The sequence below is a fragment of the Eurypyga helias genome, unplaced genomic scaffold, assembly GCF_000690775.1.
Source record: "Eurypyga helias isolate BGI_N326 unplaced genomic scaffold, ASM69077v1 scaffold8274, whole genome shotgun sequence".
Classification (NCBI taxonomy): domain Eukaryota; kingdom Metazoa; phylum Chordata; class Aves; order Eurypygiformes; family Eurypygidae; genus Eurypyga; species Eurypyga helias.
The window spans coordinates 223,290-246,654 of record NW_010246804.1 but is presented as its reverse complement, the minus strand read 5'-3'; the positions used below and the strand labels follow the sequence as shown (position 1 = coordinate 246,654).

The following is a 23,365-nucleotide window of genomic DNA, read 5'->3' as shown; positions in this document are numbered from 1 at the left end:
GGAAAAGTGAAGATCTCTTAATGCCACATGTATTTGTACCTTTAAAAATTATTTTAAGTTACCAAGTATCAAATTTAACTTTATATAGCTTTAGCAAAACTACTGGCATCAGAAAGGCAGAAATAATTGGTATCCTGAAGTTCTTAATGTTTCAGTGCTTTACTGTGTCTACGTAAACAAGCACAATCCTGTCACTCCTCCTTGTTATTAACTTCTCTTGGAAGTGCTTCCCTTTAAGGAAAATAACCTCAAGTTTTTAGGAACGATCACTGAAAAACGTTTACACATGCTAAACACTGTGAATTTGTTGTTATATAAATTCATGGCTTTAAATTCTCAAAAGTTATAGATACAATTACATGTTTTGAAATTTTATTTTTAGTTCATTTATGGGCTGGATATGAGCATATAAAACGCATCAAGTATAAATGCCCTAAACTCTGGCAATTCTGTATCTGCTAAATTGTTCCTGCAGCTGTTATTTACATGTAGAAATCTGAGTTTTGTGGTGATCAAAAGCAATTCTACTGTGCTTGTGGTATTATTTCTGCATGCCAGGTAGTGCATCAGAATTGTTATCTAACTAAAGAGATAAATACCTTCACATGTAATTGCATGGGGATGAAGTTTTGGCTGAAACTAAAGGATGTGAAAAAGCAGATGATATGATATTTTAGGTTTTCATAGAATAGATTTCTATGAGAAATATATTGCAAGATTTCACACACACCGCCCCCTCCCCCCCAGCATGATGTTTTGATTCAAAAAGCATTTTGGTATGTGCTTGCCTTGCCTGTACTTTAATAGGACTACCAACAACTTTAATGTTAAGCACGTATCTGAAGGTTGGAAAGATCAAGGTCTTAGTTTTACTAGCTTTAGCATAAGAAGGTGTTTACATTTCACATTAAAAATAATAAAAGAATTCATTAAATTGTGCAGGATAATGTGCTTAATAAGGAAGGTGAAATATAAAATTGAATTTATTTTCAGAAGAATGAAATAATTGTTCATTTTGGCATGCCTGTTATACTTGAATTATTTTAATCTTGACACTACAATTGCTTTTTCGAAATGCACGGTCTATTTTAAATCTTTCCCTGTATTCTAGGGTGAACTGTGCTTAAACAGAATTAATAATCACCTGAATTTTTCACAAAAGACTTGTAGTTTATTTTCATCTAAACCTCTAGTCATTTTATTTCTTTCTCTTATTTTAACATTTCCTATTTTTTACAAAGTAATTTCTGAAAAGTTTTTAATTCACTTCTGCGTATTGGCATGCATTTTTTTAAAAGTAGAAGCATTAACATGCTCTAAATTGTTAAATTTTTTTTTCCTGGGCAAGAAGGAATCAGGTATGCATGCTGATTAACACACTCCAGTCATTAACATGTGATTATGTGGGCTGCATATTGAGCACCTGCCAAAAGATAAAATCCAGCACTTTACTACATCTGTGCAAGGACTTTTTGCATTTCTTTTGTACTTTGACAGCTCAAGAAAAAACAGACTTTGGTATCTTTGCTCAGCATAATAAAACTGTACATAAAATGCCTTCATGGAGGAAGGGAAGATACTACATATATTTATTTTAATCTTTGAGGCCATGAAAAATCCAGTGACTGAGACTTACACAGCACCAAGTGTAATATGCATCTCCTAATGTACTGTATCACTGACATTCATATACAGTTTACAACATTCCTGCATGTTTATAAGGATTATCTGTTCTGGGATTCAGCCAATGTTATTGTAATTCACAACAGTTTTATGTGATACCTTTATGTCTCATAAATGTCTTGTTTTTACTTCAATCTTCCAAATGTTTCATCAGTGTTTACCTTACAGAAATACAAGTACTCTGTGCAGCAGGCTGGTTTCCTGCATGCATTCCTCTGCAAATGCTAAAAGGTATACATAAAGCATGTAATACATGTCATGTAACTACATACAGAGAAGGATTTCCATGTGCATTTGATATTGCTAAAAACATAAATACAAATTTTATTTTGATATTTACAATAGATCTAGTTATAAATCGGACAACTAAGACAACCTAATAGGAGGAAGTTGGATATATACAAAGTGGTCTGGAATATCCAAGCCACACAATCCTTGTTTTATTTGGCAGCTTCTGACAAGCGTACATAACAAAATATGTGTCTTTATTTACCCAAAATGTAAACAGTGCTAATCAGTTGGGACTGATCACAATGCATCTTCAGTTTCAGTTTAGATGAAAATGTAAGTCTAAATACTCGTTCTGTAAATGGTTCTTCCATTATGTTTGTAATAAGAGCATTTAACCAAAGTCCAGGGCATAAAGTCTCAATATTGTTGTGATTTATTATCAAACCTAAACACAGGGAGTTGGGACATATGGTATTTGAGTAATTAAGGAAATCCTTAGCATCTAACTCTTACAAAAGCACACATGAGTTTATGCATATCATTTGTGGCTGAGTTGATTGTGATATATAAATGAATAGCTATAATATTCAACAATTTTGAGGTGATTTTCTGTTCTGGAATGGAGCAAAATGCCTGTCAACATTTTTAACAGATTTACTCGTTTGTAAAGAGAAGGATTTAAATCAGATAGTTTTGTAACCTTCTGAAATCTCTCTATCCAAAAGTTGGTGTACCTAGATCCATTTGGCTTGCTCCAAGAACTGAGTATGAAGGGATTGCTGCAATTAGGTGGTCATATTTTACATCAAACAAAATGTCCGTGTCTATTCCTTCAAAACAGATATCTAGTCTTGCAGTGGCCTTTTCATAAGGCCATATTTGTCTCATGTATGCCTGATTATTATGTCATCTCATTTTTAAACCTTTGATCTGGAGTTATTTTCCTCTTCTTTTTTTTTTTTCCCCCCTTAATTTGGCATATTATTTCTCAGCTTAGAGCTAGTGCTTACTGCTGTATTGTTTCTTCTTGAGGTTTTTAGATGTGTGTAAAAGGTGAAATACAAGCCTTTTACAGATTGTATTCAGACTATGGCAGTGAAATCAGTGTAAGTTTTATAAGAGTAAATGCCGAGTTAAAGACTTGAGGTCTTATTCCATTACGTGCCATTTGCCCTCCTACGAGCATAATTTGCTGAGACTTTTCAAATTATGTTTTCTCAACAGCTCATAGCAGTCATTCTCAAGCCTTGGATTTAAATAAATATTTCTTAATAAAACTGGTTTTATGTTTTTTAATCGGATGAGAATTGGAAATGATCACTTAGATTTTTAATTTCTCTTAATTCTATTCAATTTAATTTCTCAAAATGGGAAACCTTATTTAATGTAGTGATTGGAAATGATTTTGTAAACATTTGCTTTCATTATATGTTAACTCCAAGTAGTTCCAAGTGCCAGCATGCCTCTAGTACTTGGAATCAAAACCACTCTGGATATCCAACTTTCCTGGGGTGTTTACATGTGTCCCATTCAATGCAGAGACAGATAAATATCTTACCCCTTTATACCAGAAAAGCCTCATCCACATGGAAATAAACAATTCAGCTAACACATTTTATGTTAGTAATATTTGCTTTCTACATCTTTTTGGCCATTCATCCTGTGATTTCAGTTGAACTCTTACAGAAACAGTTTTCTCTCTGGCTATTGATCAGGATTACAGTCCTCAATGTTCAGTCAAAGTTGATGGTAGTTATTCTTAAATTTCTAACTAACACTCTGACCCTGATTTTGCCCACAGTTTCAGTTCATGAATTTTCCTCTTTTCTCACCTTCAGAGTGCCTCTCTTTTTGAGACAGACCCTATGCTCCCTATGTGAAACATAAATGTCCCATAAAGGACTTGTGACATCTCTTTATTAAAATGTGCAGCCTCATACTCTTCTAAGGCTCCAGACTAGAGAATCCAGTTCACCAGACGGTTAGTCTGTCCTTAACCCTTACAAGGTTCCCAAAGAGAGATCTGCCACAAGCCATATCTCCATTCATGATTCCGGAGTCACCAAACAGGTGTTGCTTCGCAGCCCAGAAATGCAGCTCCCATATTTTGTACTTTGGCCATTCAGAAGAAGGAGCAAGAATACTGAATCATGTTTTTTGCCTGCAATCTTTCACCAATAGAACTGTCATTTTGTGTGTTTTCTCTATCTTGGAAGTGAAAGACCTTCATGGAAGTTGATGCAAGTTGGCTCAAGATTTAGTTTGCAGATATTGCCGTAAACATTATCTTCCTGACATGAAAAATGCTGGGTCAGCTTTAAATACCTTTATGTACAGCACCCAGAGCAGTACTTAATTTATCCTGTAAAAACCAGTGGGACCACTGATGGGAAAATGAACTACTTAAACTGTTAGAATCTAAATGCACAATAAAATAAATTTTTTACACTGACAAGAATATTACAATTATTGGTTCAATCCCTTTGCAACAGAAACATTTAAGAAAGTATAAGAATTTTCCTTCCTTTGTACAGAAACTAAGCAGCTCCTTTTGAAATTTTTACCAATGTAACTTGTGAAATTTAGTGAATGTATATGCTAAAAAAGAATTTTCTCAGAGTAAGAAGCATGCTGAAATATCTATACATATTATCTTAATGTAACAGTTTTAAAGGAATTATTATGGAATGTGAAGAAAATACCATGTATGTAGTCACAAAGAGTCCCCCTCTTTACTTTGTGTTTATAATTATTCAGAATTGTTTCTGCCATTAGCAAAAATATACTTGAGCCATTCACTGAAACTCTAAAAGGAGTGGCCAAGAGGCCACTCATTGTTTACATCAGGCAGACTGGAAAACTAATGGGGCTAAGGACACTGTTGTTGGATCACACATATTCAAGGCAAACTTGGGATTGGTTAAAGAAGTATGCTGCCCCTCTAACGTGAAAAAGGCCAAAGACAGACCTTCAAAAGCTTTTACTGCATCGCACTGGAAATCTTAATGTTGTTTCCTCATTGACATATGAGCAGGGGGATAGGTAGAGGTTTTAGGGGTAAGTAAAAGCATGATTTCATGCATGGACTACAGATACCTGAGTGAGCCATGCATAGTATTTTAGTATTCATGACTTGCTAATTTCTGGTTTTCTCTCTTTTGTGCGTTTATTTATTTTTCTCTGTTTTGCCCACTTTGAAACCTAATCCCTAAATTGTAGTGTATATATATATAGTTGTTTAAACTTTTAAAATAGAGTCATTTTGTCAGAACACTAAGCCCAGTGGGTTGAATGATCTGTAATAAAATGTTGTCTGTGCTAATGGGCTGGCAAGGAAATGTATACTGGAAGAATGCCTGTTATTTACCTTGATATTAAACCCCAACACTTCAAAAATAGCATGTAAAGCATCACACATGTCGTTCCTTAAGTAGTCAGATTTATGCCTAATTTTGTGTAATAAGCTGTCTTAAAATTTTATTGTTTGCCAATAATTAAGGTCTAGTCTGGAAATGCCACCATTGTGGTGGACAAAAGTGCCTGTGCATTACCCTTGTGTGTTCTGCTTTGGGCACAAACAGTTCTACAATTATTCAACATTAGCATGTGAGTGGGACAATAGTTACATAAGCCTAGAAAAGGTATGGTGGGATCCGGAACAATCTGAACCAGATGTCATTTTGGATCAAACTGAGAAGAAACCTACTTTGCTATGTTTTCTGTAGTAAGCAATACTTTTACCTAACATTTCCTGTTACAACCAAATTCATAATTTTACGAATATAGCTTTTTCTTAAATTTCTTCTTTTCTCAGCACTCCATTCTTATTGGAAGTAAAATATGCTTCAGATGGACATAATATTTTGATACTGACACTTTATTAATATGTCAATATTGTTCTATTTCTTGACTGGTAATTGAATTAATCCTAATACAGTCAAGAGTAAATTATGGGGGTTTATTGTAACTGAGTTTCACCAATGTTGGATAAAGAAATGTGCTCTGTGTTAAATTTTTGAGTTCTGCTGTTATTAGATATGGCATTTGCACTGGACTGTTCTACAGTTTTTCCATTTGACCATTTAATCCCTTGAATGTCTTTTAGCTTGTGCAGTTCTCCTTCTGAATCCTCAGCCACTCTTCTTAACCCTTTCTGATTTTAGAAAAAGATGGGGGTCAGGAAGCCATCCTTGAGGGTCTCTTTGAGTGCCAATTCAGATGATACTCTGCAAATGTATTAGCCATTTAGTGACCCAAATACTCTAGCTGTAAGGCCAAACAGAACCAAAAATATTAGGGATACCTTCTATAATTTTATTTTTATTCTACATTTCAGTTACACCCAAAAGTGACAATATAAAATAGTTGGTGAGATCCTCATTCTTGCAAAGGCTGTCATTCTGCCTCCATTCTATAAATGTACATAATTTTCATGGAGTTTGAACTTGTCTCATCTTCATCATGGACACTGCAGCTTTTAGGCAAAGAAAAGAATTGTGCATTTGCTGCCTATCAGAGGCAGGACTTGGAGAGTCTTTCATCAGCAGGGAAGGAACATTGTGCTGGACCACGTATACATCCAAATGAGGGAGAGGGTATGTTACAGGGAGGAAGAACATTCAGTCATTTCTACTTGCCCCATGGATTAGCCTTATCTTCTTGTTTCCAGCCTAAGCGAAAGATTTGGTATTCCTTGCTGAGAGCATGAAAAACCCTGAATTGAGCCTGATGAACATGTGTCATGTCCTCTAGGAGGATGTCGCTTTCTTGAGAACAAACTCCTTTAAAATTACTGAGTTGTTCTTACACTATTATCTTCAAAGGTGAAAATACCTTGATAGATATTATGGATTCTTCATTGAGGAAATATATTATAGAAATTCAAGTTTAAAATTAGAAAAATAGAAGATTTCTTTCATCTCTATTGTAACTTAGACCATATTTTAAGAAAAATACAAAGTAGTTTTCAGAAGCAATTGAACATAAGAAAGCCTTCCTTTTCTAAAGGCAACCAAATAAATCCAGCTGTGTACCTAGTCTGCCTAAGCTACTATTGTCCTTTGTGATTTTTGATGAATAAAAATGGATAGAATGAAAAATTCGTACTGTTTGATAGATGAAAAAATGAAGGTAAAGTTTTGTTCCGTGTCACTTCTCTTTCTGTATGTGCTTTACAGAACCTCTGTCGCTCCTACTGTGTTGACAGGGGTGCTGCTACTGCTGGGATGCAATATTGTCTTATTCTAGTTGCCAGTCTTAGTGAATAAATACATTTTCAGCATCACTAGAAAACGCTACCTCCATCTCCAGTGGCAATAATAGTGCTGTGCTGATCATATACTGCTGTGCTTGGTGACGATTTGTCAGCACCACCTTCTATGCAGTCCACAGCTCTTAGTTACCACACTTGCTCATTGTTAGTGTTGCTCCTTCTGTTACATTGCACAGCTACTTCTTAGTCCGTTCACGACTGTAGCAAAGATTTATGTCTGATGTTCTTGCCAAGGGTTAAAATTCTCTCTAGTCCCTCTTTCTTCAGACCTTATTTCACCTGGAACATATCCCAGCACAATTTTCTTCAGTATGCTGTAAATAGGCATTTTCAGATCATAGAGTGGTAGGACTATTATTGTTTGTGGGGAACACTCCATTGGGAGAATGATTTCAGTTAGAACTAGTAATTCATCTTGTAATTCTTAAATATATTTCTTCCATTATTATTACTCTTTAATGTTACAGAAAATCTGTTTTATGGCATTGAATATACATGCTGACATCTGTAGGCATACCATAAACAAAAAAAACTTGATATTTTTTTATCCTCACTTTTTAGCACTCCTAGCCTAGTAGTATTAAAATTCAAATAGAATAATAATTTTGGAAAGGGAAGTGTGCAAGAAATTCTCATGGATATGTTTTTGAGGGCAAATTGAAGATATTTTTTCTCATTTTAGCTGAACGATTGAAAGCAGCGATGCAGCAAATGTTGTATCTATGGTTGGGAGAATGTGTCTGAGCCAGAGAAGTTCACGAAGGGCTTGATTGTTGGGTGGTATCGCAAAACTGAGAAGAAATTAATTACTTGCTGCTTTTTGGTGCTTTTTTTTTTTTTGGCTTATTGCTCAAATACTGTGTGTTACTGATTGACAAGGGAGATGAACCCTTTTTACTTCTCGCTGTTTTTGACTATCTAACACCTCCTCTGGTACATGTAGTCTCGGTAGCTATGTATCAACATACATGACTTGTTCTGACACAAATACACTTCCTTGCTCATTCTTGTTTATGTTAGCCTGGAAAGTAACATCTCCTTTTGTATATTAGGAGCATTATAACCTTCACTCTCTAAGAAAAGGGTTTAATTTACAGAGCAGTGAATGAGCATGGGTAGACACATACCATAAGCTTTGTTTAACTGTGAAGTAGATTCTTTGCTCCTCAGTCACTATTGGCCTAACTCTTCTTCTAGTTTTAAAGTTATGTTGTTTTCCATTAGTTGAAGATCTATCCAGGAATAATTTGTCCTTCCCTGTGTTTTCTTTCTCAGTGCTACATGCATTGCCCTTACTTAAAGAACTAAAGAAAACTGTAAAAGCTTAACACATTCATTGAAAAAAGTGTTGAAGTGGCTTGTTTCTGACAAGGAAAATCCTTGATGAGGAGTATCTCAGGCATGAAGTATGATCGTTAGAAGCATGGAGAGGTCTGGTCTTAAGGAAATAAAAGAGGCCCTGTCAAACACTGAAACTGAGAAATACAAATCATAATGCTCATTTTAGAAACTAAAGGATACGTGTGGGCTCGTTAGCATTACAGACTAATAAATAATGCTTTGAACTTCTACCTGTTTGAGATCCTTCTGACATAAAAGAATAGCCTATATTTTCACATTGTATTGTTTCTTTGCAGGAGTCGGAGAGTAATAAGTTATGTTCCCTATATTCCTTCCGAAATACCTCTACCTCACCAAACAAGCCCGACGAAGGAGGTCGTGACCGCAGTGAGCTAATGACCAGTGTTAATTTTGGAACGCCAGAACGCCGCAAAGGAAGCCTTGCAGATGTAGTGGACACACTGAAGCAGAAGAAACTAGAAGAAATGACCAGGACTGAGCAAGAGGGTATGTATTGGATAAGACCGATACAGTTTCCCCACCCCCAAACCTTACAATTTTTGTGGCATAAAGAATGTGTTGGGTATCAAGAGCCAGAAAACTGCATAATTGGCAAAGGCTAGGATAAAGTTGTTCACAGGTTACCATGGCAATGGTAGTATGAGATCCATTAGGGATTTTAGAAAAACATGCCATTTTTTTAAAACTTTCTAAATTGTGTTGGTTGTCTGTGAATCAAAGCAAGAATGTCGGCTTAGGTGAAAACTCAACTCTTGTTTGAGAGATTATGATGAATTCTTAACTGGTTTTAGAGTTGTGAGCAATATTCCTCAGTGGTATTTGTTCTTTTTCTTTTAAAAGATAAATGTTTATTTTAAACAATAGAAATGAATAAAACATGAGCTGGTTTGTTCTGCTTTAGAAATTTTCATCTTTCATCACCTTAATGGCCCAACATCTATGACTAGGAGAATGGGAAACAGTTTTAAGTGTAAAGGGTACCTTTTCTGACCTATATATCAAGAATTCTGTCTGAAGAAATAATTTTTTTTACAGGCTGTTCAGATATTGTTACAAGTTTTAAAAGAGACATCAGGACAGATCTTTGAGCTCAAAAGCGGTTTGTGTATTCAGTCTTTATTCAGGTATTTTCATTGACTTTTCTAAGATTTTGGACTTGACAGGAACTAAGCAGAATTGGAGAATGAGTTTGTCAATGTATGTGTGCATATGGCCAGAGTCCACTATGAAAATCTTTCCCCATGTCAAGTAGAATAAAGCTTGGTTTCTTCTGCAGCCTTCTGGTCTGTGAGCTCATTCATGAGTTTGAACCAGGGAAGATGTGAGAGCAGGAGGGTCAGAAATAGATAAATAGGTGGAGGCATCTGTGTGCATTCTGTTAGTTACTTTACCAGTGTGTTTTGTGGCATTAAAAATAACCCAGGAAGGATATTTGTAACATAGTAGAACCACAAGGCAATAGAACTTTGTGATCCCTTTTCCTCTGAAATATGAATGAGTTCAGAATTATTTTACCTCCTCAATGTCATCCTATGGTCACAGTGCACTTCAAATAGTGCACTTTAGTTTCCCTTGCCTCAATTAAATTTTATGCTGATAAAATAATATGTTTAAATATGGGATAAAATCATGTAGGGATGGAAGTAAGCTTTCAAATTTCTTGGCATAATTGTTAAATGCCAGCACATAGATAAATGTGTTCTATAGGTGTCCTTTCTGAAGCTGGTGAAACATCTCTAAAGAGAGAATGTCCCAGATTCTTTACTACCATCTGTCTGTTTTCAGCTGTAAAGATCACTTTTTTAAAAATTGCTTTCTTAGATTTGGTGGTTAGACTAGGAAAACTATTTTAAATGTTACTTTGGCAAAGTCGTTTTTTACAGTCAGTAACAGTCGTTCGACACTCCATGCTAATCAAAGGTCTTGGCTCATACTTTGCTGAGGGAGTTTACAAGTTGCTGTTGATTATAGTGACACTGCATCTTAGACTTTTCCAGGAGTATACTGAATGGTGTGCTAATAAAAATGTGCATCAAAAAGTTTAAACATAATATCTTACTGTAAGGTTTCAAGCATTTCATAGCTTATTTTTGTATGAATTCTCAAGAATTTTCTGGACTTCCTCTATATTAGTATATACTATTTGATTTAAGAGAGTTATGTGCACAGCAGAGAGATCCCTCTCACAGGGTCTGAGCCTTCCATGCTGTCGTGTTCTCACCAGCTGTGAAATAAAGGCAATTTCTGATCTATACAATAATCTTGTCTTTTATGGACCACATTATACTGGAAAACTGTTCTAAAGTCTGCCTGTAATTTTAAAGTTAACTGGCTGTATCTTCATGTTAAGCTGTTTTCAATCTATCCAGGATTTTCTGTAGAAAAAAAGGTCACTTCTGTTTTACAGAAAATAATTAATGAACATCTGATTGGTATTATATAAATTAACACAGAAAAATCATTAATAGAAAAATTGGAAATTCTTCAGGATGTTACACTTAGGAAGTTCAGTGGTCTTAAATTTCTGTGTAGACTGGGAATACCAAAATTCTTATGACATATTTGAATGCCTACTTCAGTATTCAGAGGTTTCTCTGAATTAAAAAGTAGTAAACTCTCCATACTCGTTTGGTTGGAATAAAATAACATTTAAAAAAATAATTGCTATTTTAAGACTGATCTTTGTTGTGACTGTGGGTGCTGCAACTGACTCAGTGCAGTCAGTTGGAGAAATGAGGGCTGAGAATCTGGAAATGTTTTGCCATCGTAGTCTCTTTTGAACAACCTAATTTTTAGCCTAATCATGCATGTACCATTCATGATGCATTTTAACATCTATCCTTTAAAATAGGATTTCTTTTCTTAAAATGGTATGCAACCAATGCTGTTGAGGAACCCTTTGTGTAGTAAGTCCTTATCTGTCACAAAACTGCTTATCCAAACTAAAAAAAACCTGCTGATTTCTTGAGCAAATAGATGGCATAATATAATTGCTTTAACAGGTGTAATGGGGAAAAGACATATATTTCTACCCTATGCTACTTCAGAAAATCTGTGGGGCCTGAAGTCTTGCATCACACCTTTGAATAAATTAAATGTTAGCATCTTTTATAGGGAAGAGCTCCATGACCATTGAAGTAGCTGTGGGAATTGGGCTGGCATACGGTCATATGTCAAGCTAACTGTAGAGTTAGAAATGCAATAAAGAATTCTACTTGTCTGCTCTAACCCCCGTGCGAATGCAGCAGCAAGTCACCTAATGCTATTACAGTAACTTTCTGGTCCATCTATAGGAACTGAATTTGTGTAATATACTTAAATATTTTGTGGTATACCTTCAGCTATTAGGTGTCTTGTGCTTGTATATACTACCTGTGGTCTCTGTTGTACCTCAAATTACCAGACAGGAAGTGTATACTGAAAGACTTTATCGTGTCTCAATAGATATATTTAATCAGAGTCCTTTGGATTCTGAAAATAAGTTGTCTAATGAGAATTTCATCTGAGCAGCTGTGACTGAGGAGGTCAACAGGCATTGCCTAAGAGAATATGGCCCAGCTGGTTAAATCTGGTTGTTGTAGTGATTTAAATGGTCAAGTGCTGCTTGTAATCCAGGACCGTCTAGTGAGTGCTTCAGCATAATGTACAGCTGTTTTAATCTCTCTTTAATAATAGTGCTTCAGCCAGTGTCATGTCTTGTGCATAATACTGGGAACATGAGCGCCTCATACAGGGCTGGATATACCTTAAATATGTTCTTAGCATGATTTGCAGTTTGAACAAAGATTACCAACACCACAGGATAAGCAACATTTTGTGACTTCATGATCCAATACTTGCATACTTTGTACACCAAGGCACTCCTGTGTCTTAATTTGTAATGATTTGGAAATGAGAAAATTGATGAGAAAATTGTACCTGGGAAAAAAGAAAAGAATGTTACAAATATTTTGAGTTAATTTGAGTATGTAAAGACTTTGCTGATGTGTTCTCATAAGGCAGAAGAGGTCAGAAATGAACAGGTGTCTAATTTAATCAACAACGCTAGACTCTAGGGCCTTGGATAACTTCAAGATAGTTGTCTTCTTATTTTTTCTATGAGCAGAAGGATTGTTTTATGGGCTTCTTTCTGTAGAAGTATCCTCCAGGACAATCAAGTATTAAATCTCTTTACAGCTCAAATGAAGAGTTTATGTTAGATTGTATGGTCAGACTGTCTTTCCTTTTCTCTTGCCCTTCAGTAAAAGACCTTTCTTTCAGAATCTTGCTTATATTACTTTTGTGGGACACATTTACTTTGTCTGGGCTGCCTGCATTCTAGGCTGAGAATTGGCTTCCAGACAACTATCCTACTGTACTTCATCACAAGCATCTATGGGCAATAATTAGTAGTACACATCTTGTCTGTAGCTAGAAGAGCAGATTTCCCCCTTTCAGATCTGGAATGCTAGGTTGGCAGGTCAGCTGGCACTTCTGAGCTGGAAACTGGGCATGTCATTTCTGCTAAGTGCTAAGCCCTCATTACTCAGGGCCTGGATTCCTAATTCACTTTTGACCTTGATTCTGAGCAATGTATACAGTATCATTTTTCAGCCAAGCTCAGTTCACAATTCTGGCACAAGCTTTTTATAAACTGCTTCCCATTCTTGTTTCCTCCTTGAAGACCATAGTTGAACATTCAGAGATCAAAGATTTTGACGTATGCATGTTGGAATAATGAACATCTATATAAAGAGTAGTGTATTCATAAATTTCCATCTATTCTCTGTCATGTGCACCTGTTTGCACTCTCTCTCTATGGGTGGATATATGTAACTCATAGTGATATACGATATCTTAAGATATCTAAATTAAAAATTAAGGATTCACATGCATTATTCATTTTGTATGCAGTAGGGAAAATCTTACTACACTACTCTGTAGAGATTTTTTTTTCTGATTTTATGTTTTGTTTCATTTTGTCCTTCAGCTTCATTAGTTAATAATAACTGAAGACTTTCTTTTACATTTCTATTCATATTTATATTTTTATTGGATTAATAATTCCCCTATAAAATTTTCTATCATGACAGTAAGGAAATTATACTCAAGCATTGCACAGAAAAATGTATACATGTTTCCTCTTGGCTTCACTGAGAAATAAAGAAACTGAAACTTTCACAACTCCAGTTTTATAACTGGAGGCTGGTAAACCATTTTGGTTGTAATTTTATGCAGGTTTTTTGTTGTTGGGGTTTGGGGGTATGTTGTTTTGTTATTGTTGTTTTGGGTTCTTTTTTCTTTATGGAATCTGTGTGTGCTATATTGTATTAAACAAATGGAGAGTTTCAGTTTTGTATTTTTGCTTTCAAGCCTGTCACAGCTAAGAACAGACAGAGTTCAGACGTACACACTTTTTTTCTGTAATAGTTTTAAGCACAAACTTTAAGGCCATTACATGTCGGGAGTTCTGTTTTTGTGGATCAGGTCTAGAAGCAAACTACTGATGATCTGTGGCCAAAGCATATTTTTGAATGTGTTCCAGAAGTTTTACTGAGTTTTAGTTCAAGGTATCTGTCTTCTTTTGTGCTCTACACCTACGCTTTCCACTGATGAAGGCATGAGCCCTGGTTGGCCTAATACACCTAGCATTTATAGACCCCTGTTTTTTATTCCTCAGTTTTCTTGATGGCTATGATATTTTATCCTGTTTTAGTGCTTTAAAAAGTTATTGGGATTTGGTATTAGTACTATGCAAACTAATTGTTAAAAATGAATTAATACTACTATTCTATTTTTGTGATACCTGTGGAATTCATAAATGGTAACTTTAGTTCCTCTCAGCTACAAACAAGAACTTGGGATATGAAAAACCCTGCCTTCTTCAAAATTCTTTCATTATCTTCAAAAAAACCTTGTCACATATGCTAGGTACCACCCTCATTGTGTTTCACTTTTCTTCTTCTTAAGAATAAATTTTGGTAAGCAGATTCAGAATCAGTTATGTATATAGTTAATCGGATATGTGTCTTTTACTTGCTTTTTATTAGAAGCTGTATTTTCTAGTATTTAGGCTGAGGAATTTTTCTGCTAAGCTCGTGATTCCAAACACAAAAGCACAGAAGTCCACACAAGAAATAGATGACACAGATTAATTTAGAGGAGAGGTATGAGGCATATTTTCCTAAACTGCTCTTTTCTTGAGTTACTTACCTCTTAACCATATAATTAATTGCAACCTACTGTCCCTCTTTTTTTTTTTTTTTTTTTCATCTGATGATCATGGTAAAATCACATTGGTCACTATTTTTTCTTGCATTTTATGTTGCTCTCTTAGAAAAATATACTCTTCTATTTAGAGAAGTTTTACAGAACATAAATTTTCTAGGAATTAGTTTGTTGAATTGTACAGTGAATTCCTATGTCTTGATGTGTTAAATTAAAGTAATTTAGGACTTTTTAGGAACATTACTACAAAGAAAATGATTTCTAGGGTTATTGTCCTGCTAACTAAAGGGAAATGCTAACTAAAAGGAGTCTAGTTTATTTCTGTCTCATGTATTTGATTTTGCCATCAAAAATTCATTCTTGTGTGAAGCAGAAATAACTTTAATGAATGTCTTTTAATGACATTGAGAATGCATTATATATTTAGGTAATTTTATTTTTTTCTTCCAAGGCAGACCAACCTGTGTTACTGTATTGTATCTGGTCCTTATATTTTTATTTATCCTTCTAGGTATATGAGAATTTGTGCATTTTTTATTATTTCCTGTCTTATATCCTTTAAGTCTTTCAGAGTACTGTTTTCTGACTAAATGCTATATAACAATTTTTATTTAAGAAACTGGCATATGTTGTCATCTTTCCACCTTACCTTTGCATTTATTATCTGACTGTCTACACTACAATCTTGCCCAATGTTGTAGCAGTTGAGCATCTAGTCATTACTCACCGGTTCCGTGTGGAAGACAGTAGAGTAATTCTTCAGCATTTTTCAGTATGGGGAATGGTACAGACTTTTCAGTAAGGATCATGAAGAAAGATCTATATAAATAAGTTAAGAGATTATGGAGAACATCCTTTTTGCTAAAAGGTTTTCATGTCCCTTCAGTTCTTAGCTCTAATTCAGGTTTATCAGCAAGAATGTGGCAGGTGTGATGATGGCATTTTTCATAATAGGATCTGCTGGAAGCTGAAAGGAAATAGCCACATGAAGACCTATCAGGCAAAAATACACCTTGGTTACTATCAGGAAGTTACCTAGATATAGGATCTATGGCATTTTGTAGAGCTTCTACTTTTATTGAGGTTCTGCTCCCAGTGCAGGTTGTTTTCTTGTTGAAGCTCTGTACCTCTACATCTCTACAAAATTGTTGCTTTTGCTAATAAGCAGAGTTGGTCACAACTCGAATCCTGGTGTGGGGAGAGTCTGAAATGCAGGTCACAATTCTGAAGATTGGGACATTCCTTCTAGCTATGATTACTTTTTAAGATATTGTTGGGTAGATGTTTAATTTCACCGTTTTGAGATGCTTGCATTAGATTGAGGAAATGTCTTTATTCAGCCCTGAATATTTGAGATTAGTAAAATCATTTTCATGAGTACAAATGGGATTTCAGCCTTTCCTCACTGTCTCTGAATTAGAGCTGTAGACAGGGACAGGTTAAACCGAAACAGGCAGAGGTCTCAACACCAGCAGCTACCAACCATTCTAACCACTGAGGACATCAATGACTATTTTCCAATGTCTTATCTTCAAGGATCACCTCAACTTTTTCTTTAATCCCATTGTACCTCTAAATTCTGACATTATCCACTACTGGATACAATTGAATTTAATTTTTTACTGTGTGATAAATTGTCTCCATGCTTCCATTTTATGTAATTTTCTGTACTATTCTCCTCTGCATTTTTGTCTCCTTTCTAGACATGGTATAAGATCTGCTATCTTTATACTCTTAATATGTTATTAATATTACAAAAGCATTATTAAAAAAGCACATCTAAAAAAATAGTGTTTTCCTTAGGGCAGTAAGAAATGCAAGTTCAGTATGTATGGGCGCAACTGATACTGGGCTCTGTGGTGAAGCATACAAGTGAGTAAATATGTGTAAAAATATGAAGAGCTGCTTCAGTTGCGTGATCTTGGCAGCAGAAAGATAAATTCAAACTTCATTGGTTTCTGATGTACTGTGACACAAAAAACGTTACGATCAGATCACGCTTTAAAATGGGAATTGAAATACATTTTGTCATCATCAGGTTAATAGTAGGGACTTGCAATACTTACCTTCCTGAAATTGATATCATGTGAATATAAAAGACTGAGAGAAAGATAGGGCTCAAATGCGGCCATTTGTATGCCATTGTATTTTCCAAATTCTGTAGGGTAAATGACCTCCGATTTCTTTGGTGATGAACTTTAGTTTTAGTTGTTTTTGCTGGTTTGCAACAGGGCCTAAAAGTGGTTTAAGTGCTTGTGACTGGGATAATGAATGAAAATATCTTCCCAGCACTGAGAGTATTGCATTAGACTGAATAGTCACCTTACTTGTAAAAGCACTATTAGAGAGGGGCAGCTGTAAGTAAGGATAACGATTTGTGTCCAGTGCTTATTTACTGAAAATTGTAAATGTATTATTTATTGAGAGCTCTCCAGACAGTGCTTGTCAGAATAAAAATGTCAACTCTAAGCAAAATGTTATAATACATAATAAAAATGCTAGGTACGCACTTTAGAGATACAGCTAATTATATCTGCTTTTCTTAAAGAAATGACAGTAAAAATGCTCAGCAGCATATACATTTTAAATGCTGATATATTCCTTATTTTTCTATACTGTATTTGGTTGAGATACCTTATCATTACTTAAAAATAATTTTGACAACTTTATTTGGTTGCCACAAGACAGACAGAGGCTTTGCTACCTGCTTGCACGAGGCAGCTACATGCTCAGGCTGCCTTGTTCACCTAATGGAGTGAGCAGCTACTCTCACCTTTGTGTTTTAGTCTGAAGCTCCAAGATGCCATTTTCATGAGGGAAACCTGCCTCCAGTGGAAACAACAAACAATTATAAATATTAGTCTTCAGCCGTGCTAATTAATGCCAAACAAATATTATGTTAAGGAGGCTAAATCCAGTCAGTGTTAGTTACTTTTGTGTATTATTAAATACAAGTAAGAATTAGGAAAAAAAATTAGTTGGTGTTTTTTCTTTTTTTTCCAATTAAAATACTACTTTAAATATTTTTTAGACAGTTTTATTTTCCCTGAAATTTGTGATGGGAAGAATTTGGGGTTAGAAATTTTGGAAATCTTCTCAAGTATTTATAATGTGAAGGAGGAAATTGGATTTTGAGTTTATCCTTTTTACAAAGAACTGCTCAGTTCAGCATAATAAAATTTAGGATGCAGTCATTAAAAGCAGCTTTCTTCTTTCATGTATATCAGCCAAAGCATGAAAGAGCCTTAGTGAAGTGGGAAGACAACGCTCATGACCATCCAGTCCAATCCTGCCACTCAGAGTAGGATCACCTAGAACAGGTTGCTCAGCGCAGTGTCCCATCAGTTCTTAAGTGCCTCCAAGGATGAAAACTCTGCAACCTGTTCAGTGGTTGGTCATTCTTACAATAAAAAAGGTTTTTCTTATGTTCCAAGGCAATTTCCTGTATTTCCACTTGTACCCTTGCCTTTGGGCCTTTCAATGGGTACCACTGAGAAGAGTATGGGTCTGTGTTCTTTACTCCTGCCATCAGATATTTATATATTATCCACTGGAGTCTGTTCTTTTCCAGGCTAAACACTCCTGGCTCCCTCAGCCCCTCTTCATGTAAGACATGCTCCCATTAGTTGGTTGTCTTGGGGCCCACTGCTGGCCCATTGTATGCCCACGTCTTTCATGTACTGGAGAGCCCAGAACTGCACACAGCACCCTAGGTATTGTTTCTTATGTGGTTTAAGTCCTTTAATGTTCCACTCTAGGACTGACCTTTAAAGCCGAGAAGGGCTTTATCATTAACTTCAGTGATAGTGTGTTTAAGCCCTGTCTGAGTCCTGTTTCTCTGTATAATTCTAGTTTTAGCCCTATGTGTGCTCTCATTTCCTAGTGCATAGCTGATGAGTGCAAAGTGAAAACCAGGAAAAAATTGTAATTCAGGGTTCTGAATTGCATGTTTCTGTGCTTCCTAAGTGTATTTTGGATTGTGATGAATCCTTCTAATTCCCATTTGTAACCAAGCTTCTTCTTTGTTTACTCACTGGCGTGTTGATCTTCAAAGTGATGCAAGAGTTAATAGTTGTTAATGTGTCAATGCCTCCCTGTTCTGTGTTACTTAAAAAACGTAAAGAAGTGGTGGTGTTCCTGTAGAGTTCAGATTGCGATATTCATGAATAGAGAGTGCAATAGCCCTTACTAAATATAGTTGTGAGGGCGAGCACTGTGTAAACATCTGCAGATAGCTCCTGGTAGCCTGAGTAGCAGCTCTGCTGCAACCTTGAGATGGTCTTTTAACATGAGCTGCCAATCAGCAGAGCCTTGCCAAAACGTCTTGTTCTACAGCCTAACATTTCGGTATATATCTAGTAGCTGTTTTCTTTTATTAATCGTAACATATTTTTAGTTTTACTTACATAGGTTCCCAGAGTTCCTGGGGCTGTTTATTTTGCCTGTTTATTTTCATCTTCCTTTTTGTTAACTGTTTTACTTAATGCTTCACATAACCGTTTGCCAGACTTCAACATGAAGCTATAATGCACTACCGCCTGTTCACATTTTTTAAAGAACTTGATGTGACACCACCTTCTATAGTAAATAATGATCTTCATTCAACAAAAAAAAGACCATCTTGAACACTCTTCTGTTGTTTATTTGTTTGAAAATGTTGAAGCAAGTGGGCTCCTTCATGCATCTGGAGGGATGCTGAACACTACAATCTAGAGAGCCTGCAGTGGCACCAAAACTGCTGAGAGCTAGGTAGTGAATTTCTTGTTAGTCTAACATCACCTTAAGACTGAATTCTGTTTGCAACTCTCTGCTGTAGGTGTTAGGCGATATGCGTGAGGACAGGATTCGGCTCTTCCTACTCTATCTTCAAATTTACCTGCTTTTGCAATGTTTAAAACAGCTCTGGTTCTCAGTGTAGGTCTTAGCAGTCCTTATCATACCTTAAATATGTAACAAGCAGATTACTTTTAAATATTTACAGTGAAACAAAAACTAACACATTGGGCAGAGGTTTGTTAAAATGTCAGAAGAACTTGCTGTAGTGAAAAATAATATTGAACCAAGTTTATTCCTGAGGTGACTCTATTAATTTAAGTGGGATTACTGCAGGAGTGGTTCTGAAAACATCTGCTAGTTTTTGTATCATAATTCTAAATTTTTTTACAAAACTTTGAATAGCTCAGAAGTAATTTTATAGATCTAGCATGCACATGCATCACTAAGTAAAATAAGCTTCATTTACTTCAGTTACTGTTTCCTCTGTGGACTGTGTGATTTTAGCTGTTTAAATGCAGTTATTGCAGATTTTTTTAATGGGTTTAGTTATATCTGCAGTTATACATGTAATTAAAAATTCACTTGGAGCATTGTTTCCTTCAAGTTTTAGTGTATCTGTGGTTTCTATCATATAATAACCAGACAGCGTATCGTGTCTGTTGCCTCTCTGTGTCTGTGTATCAGATAACACAACAGGCAGTGGCCACACATACAACTCAAAAATCAAACCAGTTTGTTAATGAACTAACAAGGCAATGAAATAAGCATCTCTATTCAGCCATTTTCCCCAGCTTTCAGTTATTCCTTAGAGCAAGAGTAGCTGTATCAACAAATTATTTGATGACAATAATTTAGCTGATGAGAATACAAGGAACGAGCCCTAATCCAATTAGAAAGCACTGTATATTTGGTGGCAAAACACGTCTAATATTGTATCCTGTATTGTAAAACTGCAATTTGCAACTTTTGGTAGTTAACGATTTTTATGTCCCCCCCTCCCCCTCCACGCACACTAAATCATTAAAAAAAGGCCAAAAAGAGACTACAGGATTTGAAACACAGTGGCCCTGAAGTGATGGGAAAATGGCCAAGGTGTCACAGCTAATTTCTGACCCAGCTTTATGAGTTCTGCTGTTCCTTATTCCCCTTGTCAGTCTGTGAATCCCTGAGGCTGTACAAACTGGCCTAACATCACTCAACTCCAGTTTTATATCCTCTTTTAATAATGTTGAGTCTATTCTGTCCAACTTTGATTCAGACAACCTGCTTGTCTTGAAAAAGTGATATATTTAATCAGTGGCTCTGTCTCCAGCATAGCTCCCACTGCGTGAGACTAGAGCCAAAGAGTAGTGCAGTGGCCTGTCACTTCTGTTTGAATAGGTAATGTGGAGCCGTTCAGCCGAAGAGACAGGAGCTGGAACTGCTTGTTAGGACACATGATCAAAAGCCACTCTCTGCTTTCTGCCAATCAAGCCTCATGTCGCCTTGTGGGGCAGACATTAAATAGATTTTTCTGCCGTACACTGTGGGCACTTTGCCAGTTTGACATGTGAACTGTTACAAAAGATACCAGAGTTTCCACTGCTTGCTGACTGCTTTTAAATATTACCAAGCCCTTGCTGTCCAAAGTAGAGAATATTTTAAATAACGGGTTATGATGAATTTCCACTACTATTAGGCAGTCTCCTTCCTGCTCCCAAAGAGCATAATTCAAAGATATATTTTTAAATAAAAAGTGTAAGTTGGTTTCTGAAAACAAACAAGGAAACAAAAAACTGTTGAATGACCAAATGGCACATAGATTTGAACAACATGCTCATTGTCTAAGAATTATGGGGAGTTGTCACTTTCATTGGTGGGATTTTGAATATTGTGTCTATTTTTGGTCTTTTTACATTATTTAATTAGATTTTCCTAGTTGAGATCATAAACATAATAAAACAGGGCTATGTGGAGGGATATTAAAATTGGCTTGTTTTGTAAATCAGTTTGAATTAATTTATTGTGCTTATTGGCTGCTGGTGCAAATATGTCTTAAAATGGCTCTGTAGTTGTTTTTAGTTTTACTTTCCCTTGGTTTTTTTCCTCTTTGTCTATTACCCTTCATAACCACCTCAGCTCTTGTGCCCATGGCAACAACACTCAGTGGTGGAGGCTAACAAAGATGACATTTAGGCTTTGCCTAAGTAATGAATATTCTTTCATAACTTCCAGGGCCACTGAATTTGTGTCATTTTTAGTTCCCCAGTACCTACATAACTGCTTCTGTTAGTATACTTGTGGTCAGGATATCCACGTATTTACTCCCTCATGCTTTTCCTGATAGGGTTGGGGTGGTTTTTTTTTTTTTTTGAGTAAAACATTTTTATCAAAACATACCATAGCAATCTAGTGGAACTCATTTGAACAGTGAGCTACACATAAACAGCTGCTCCTTCAATAAGCCATTCTTTATAATACCCTTATTACCTTCTAGTGTCTCAAATTCTGATTAGTCAACAGTGCTGATTACTGTATGGCATTCCACTGCCCATCTTCCTTCTGCTCAGCTGCTCATGTCTTAGCTGTTATGTGATTACAACACAACTTGTGCATTGTTTCTCCAAGTTGTTCTTCGTATTGTGTATCTTAAAAAAAACCCCAAAAAACCCAAACAACTAAACCCACTTGAGGAGTTGGAAAAAATTATTTTGGGTCACTATGGATTCCCTGAAACGTGGATAATTGTTTTTGTACAGCTGTGATCTTCAGAGTTTGCATGCTCTGCAACTTGCTAGTAGGATGAGTAAGTTCTTTAGATTTACAAGGGTTATCTATAAATAAATTCCAGTTAAAAGACCTTTAGAAAAATGTTGGTTAGTTACTGTGAAATTTGTAATATGGCACAGCAGGAGAGACCTAAGACTGTGTTTTGCAAAAGCAAAAACCAAAACACACACAGAGCTTTGGCCTAGCTTTGGTTTCACAGAAGTCAGTGGGTTCAGAAGTTGGTAAGAGCAGAGCTACATCAGGAGAAAACAGTTTGGAAAACATACCCCCAGTAATACATGCTGAGTTTCAGAAAGGTGTGTGGTGGTAGGAGGGAGGCACAGGACAAAGATGGGAAGAGAAGGAATTGTATCACCGGTGCTCTGAGTCTCTGATTTCTGGTCAAAGCAGCAAAGACAGAGGTTTGTCAAGGACATTAAAACTTTGTCAGCTGGTTTTGTAGGTAAATAGTGTGGTAGTGAGAACACCCTTGCCGTGGTTCCATAACCCCCACACCTTCCTTTGGTGCATCCCCTTAGAATCGAGTCTTGGTGAGTGTGAAACGCTGACACACTCAAAACGCAACCCCATTAAAGGCCTTAAATCTGTCATTGTGCTCTGGAGCCTGTTCTGAAAATAGCAAAGCTCTTTTTGTAAATTAAAATCGGTGTGAATGGGAACAGATGTTGACATGCTTTACTTTATCTGCAGGGATCCCCATTAGGGGGGAGAGGGTCAGGGAGGTTAGATGGTAGGAATTACTGCAAATGTGCAAAGGATGGGATAGTCTAATATAGACATTGTCTTTGGTTTTATGGAGAGCTGTAATAATATCCAGCGGTTACTTCTGCTTGCTGCTAAGTCTGTATATAAGGAAAGATGATTGTGTAATACCTTTAATTCCTTAGAGAATGCTGTCCCCTTTTCTATCTGTTTACATAGATAAAGGGGGGAGATACTCACCCTGTTTTTCAGAGTTGCCGTTCTCAGCCAGATCTGGATTCCAAGAGATTCTGAGTGACCTCAATTCCCATTTACTTCCATGTTCCCTGACCTCACTCAGGACCTCATGGAAGGTGCTTAGCA

The 23,365-nt window shown here is 36.1% G+C and overlaps 1 protein-coding gene across 1 annotated transcript in view; it reads left to right on the top strand.

The window, feature by feature from the left end:
- Positions 1–23,365, top strand: part of SOX6 (SRY (sex determining region Y)-box 6) — a 239,801-nt gene that overhangs the window by 19,247 nt on the left and 197,189 nt on the right. The window contains exon 3 of the mRNA XM_010150535.1: positions 8,824–9,034. Within this exon, the coding sequence (XP_010148837.1) occupies positions 8,824–9,034 (211 nt within the window). The remainder of the gene's footprint in view (positions 1–8,823; positions 9,035–23,365) is intronic.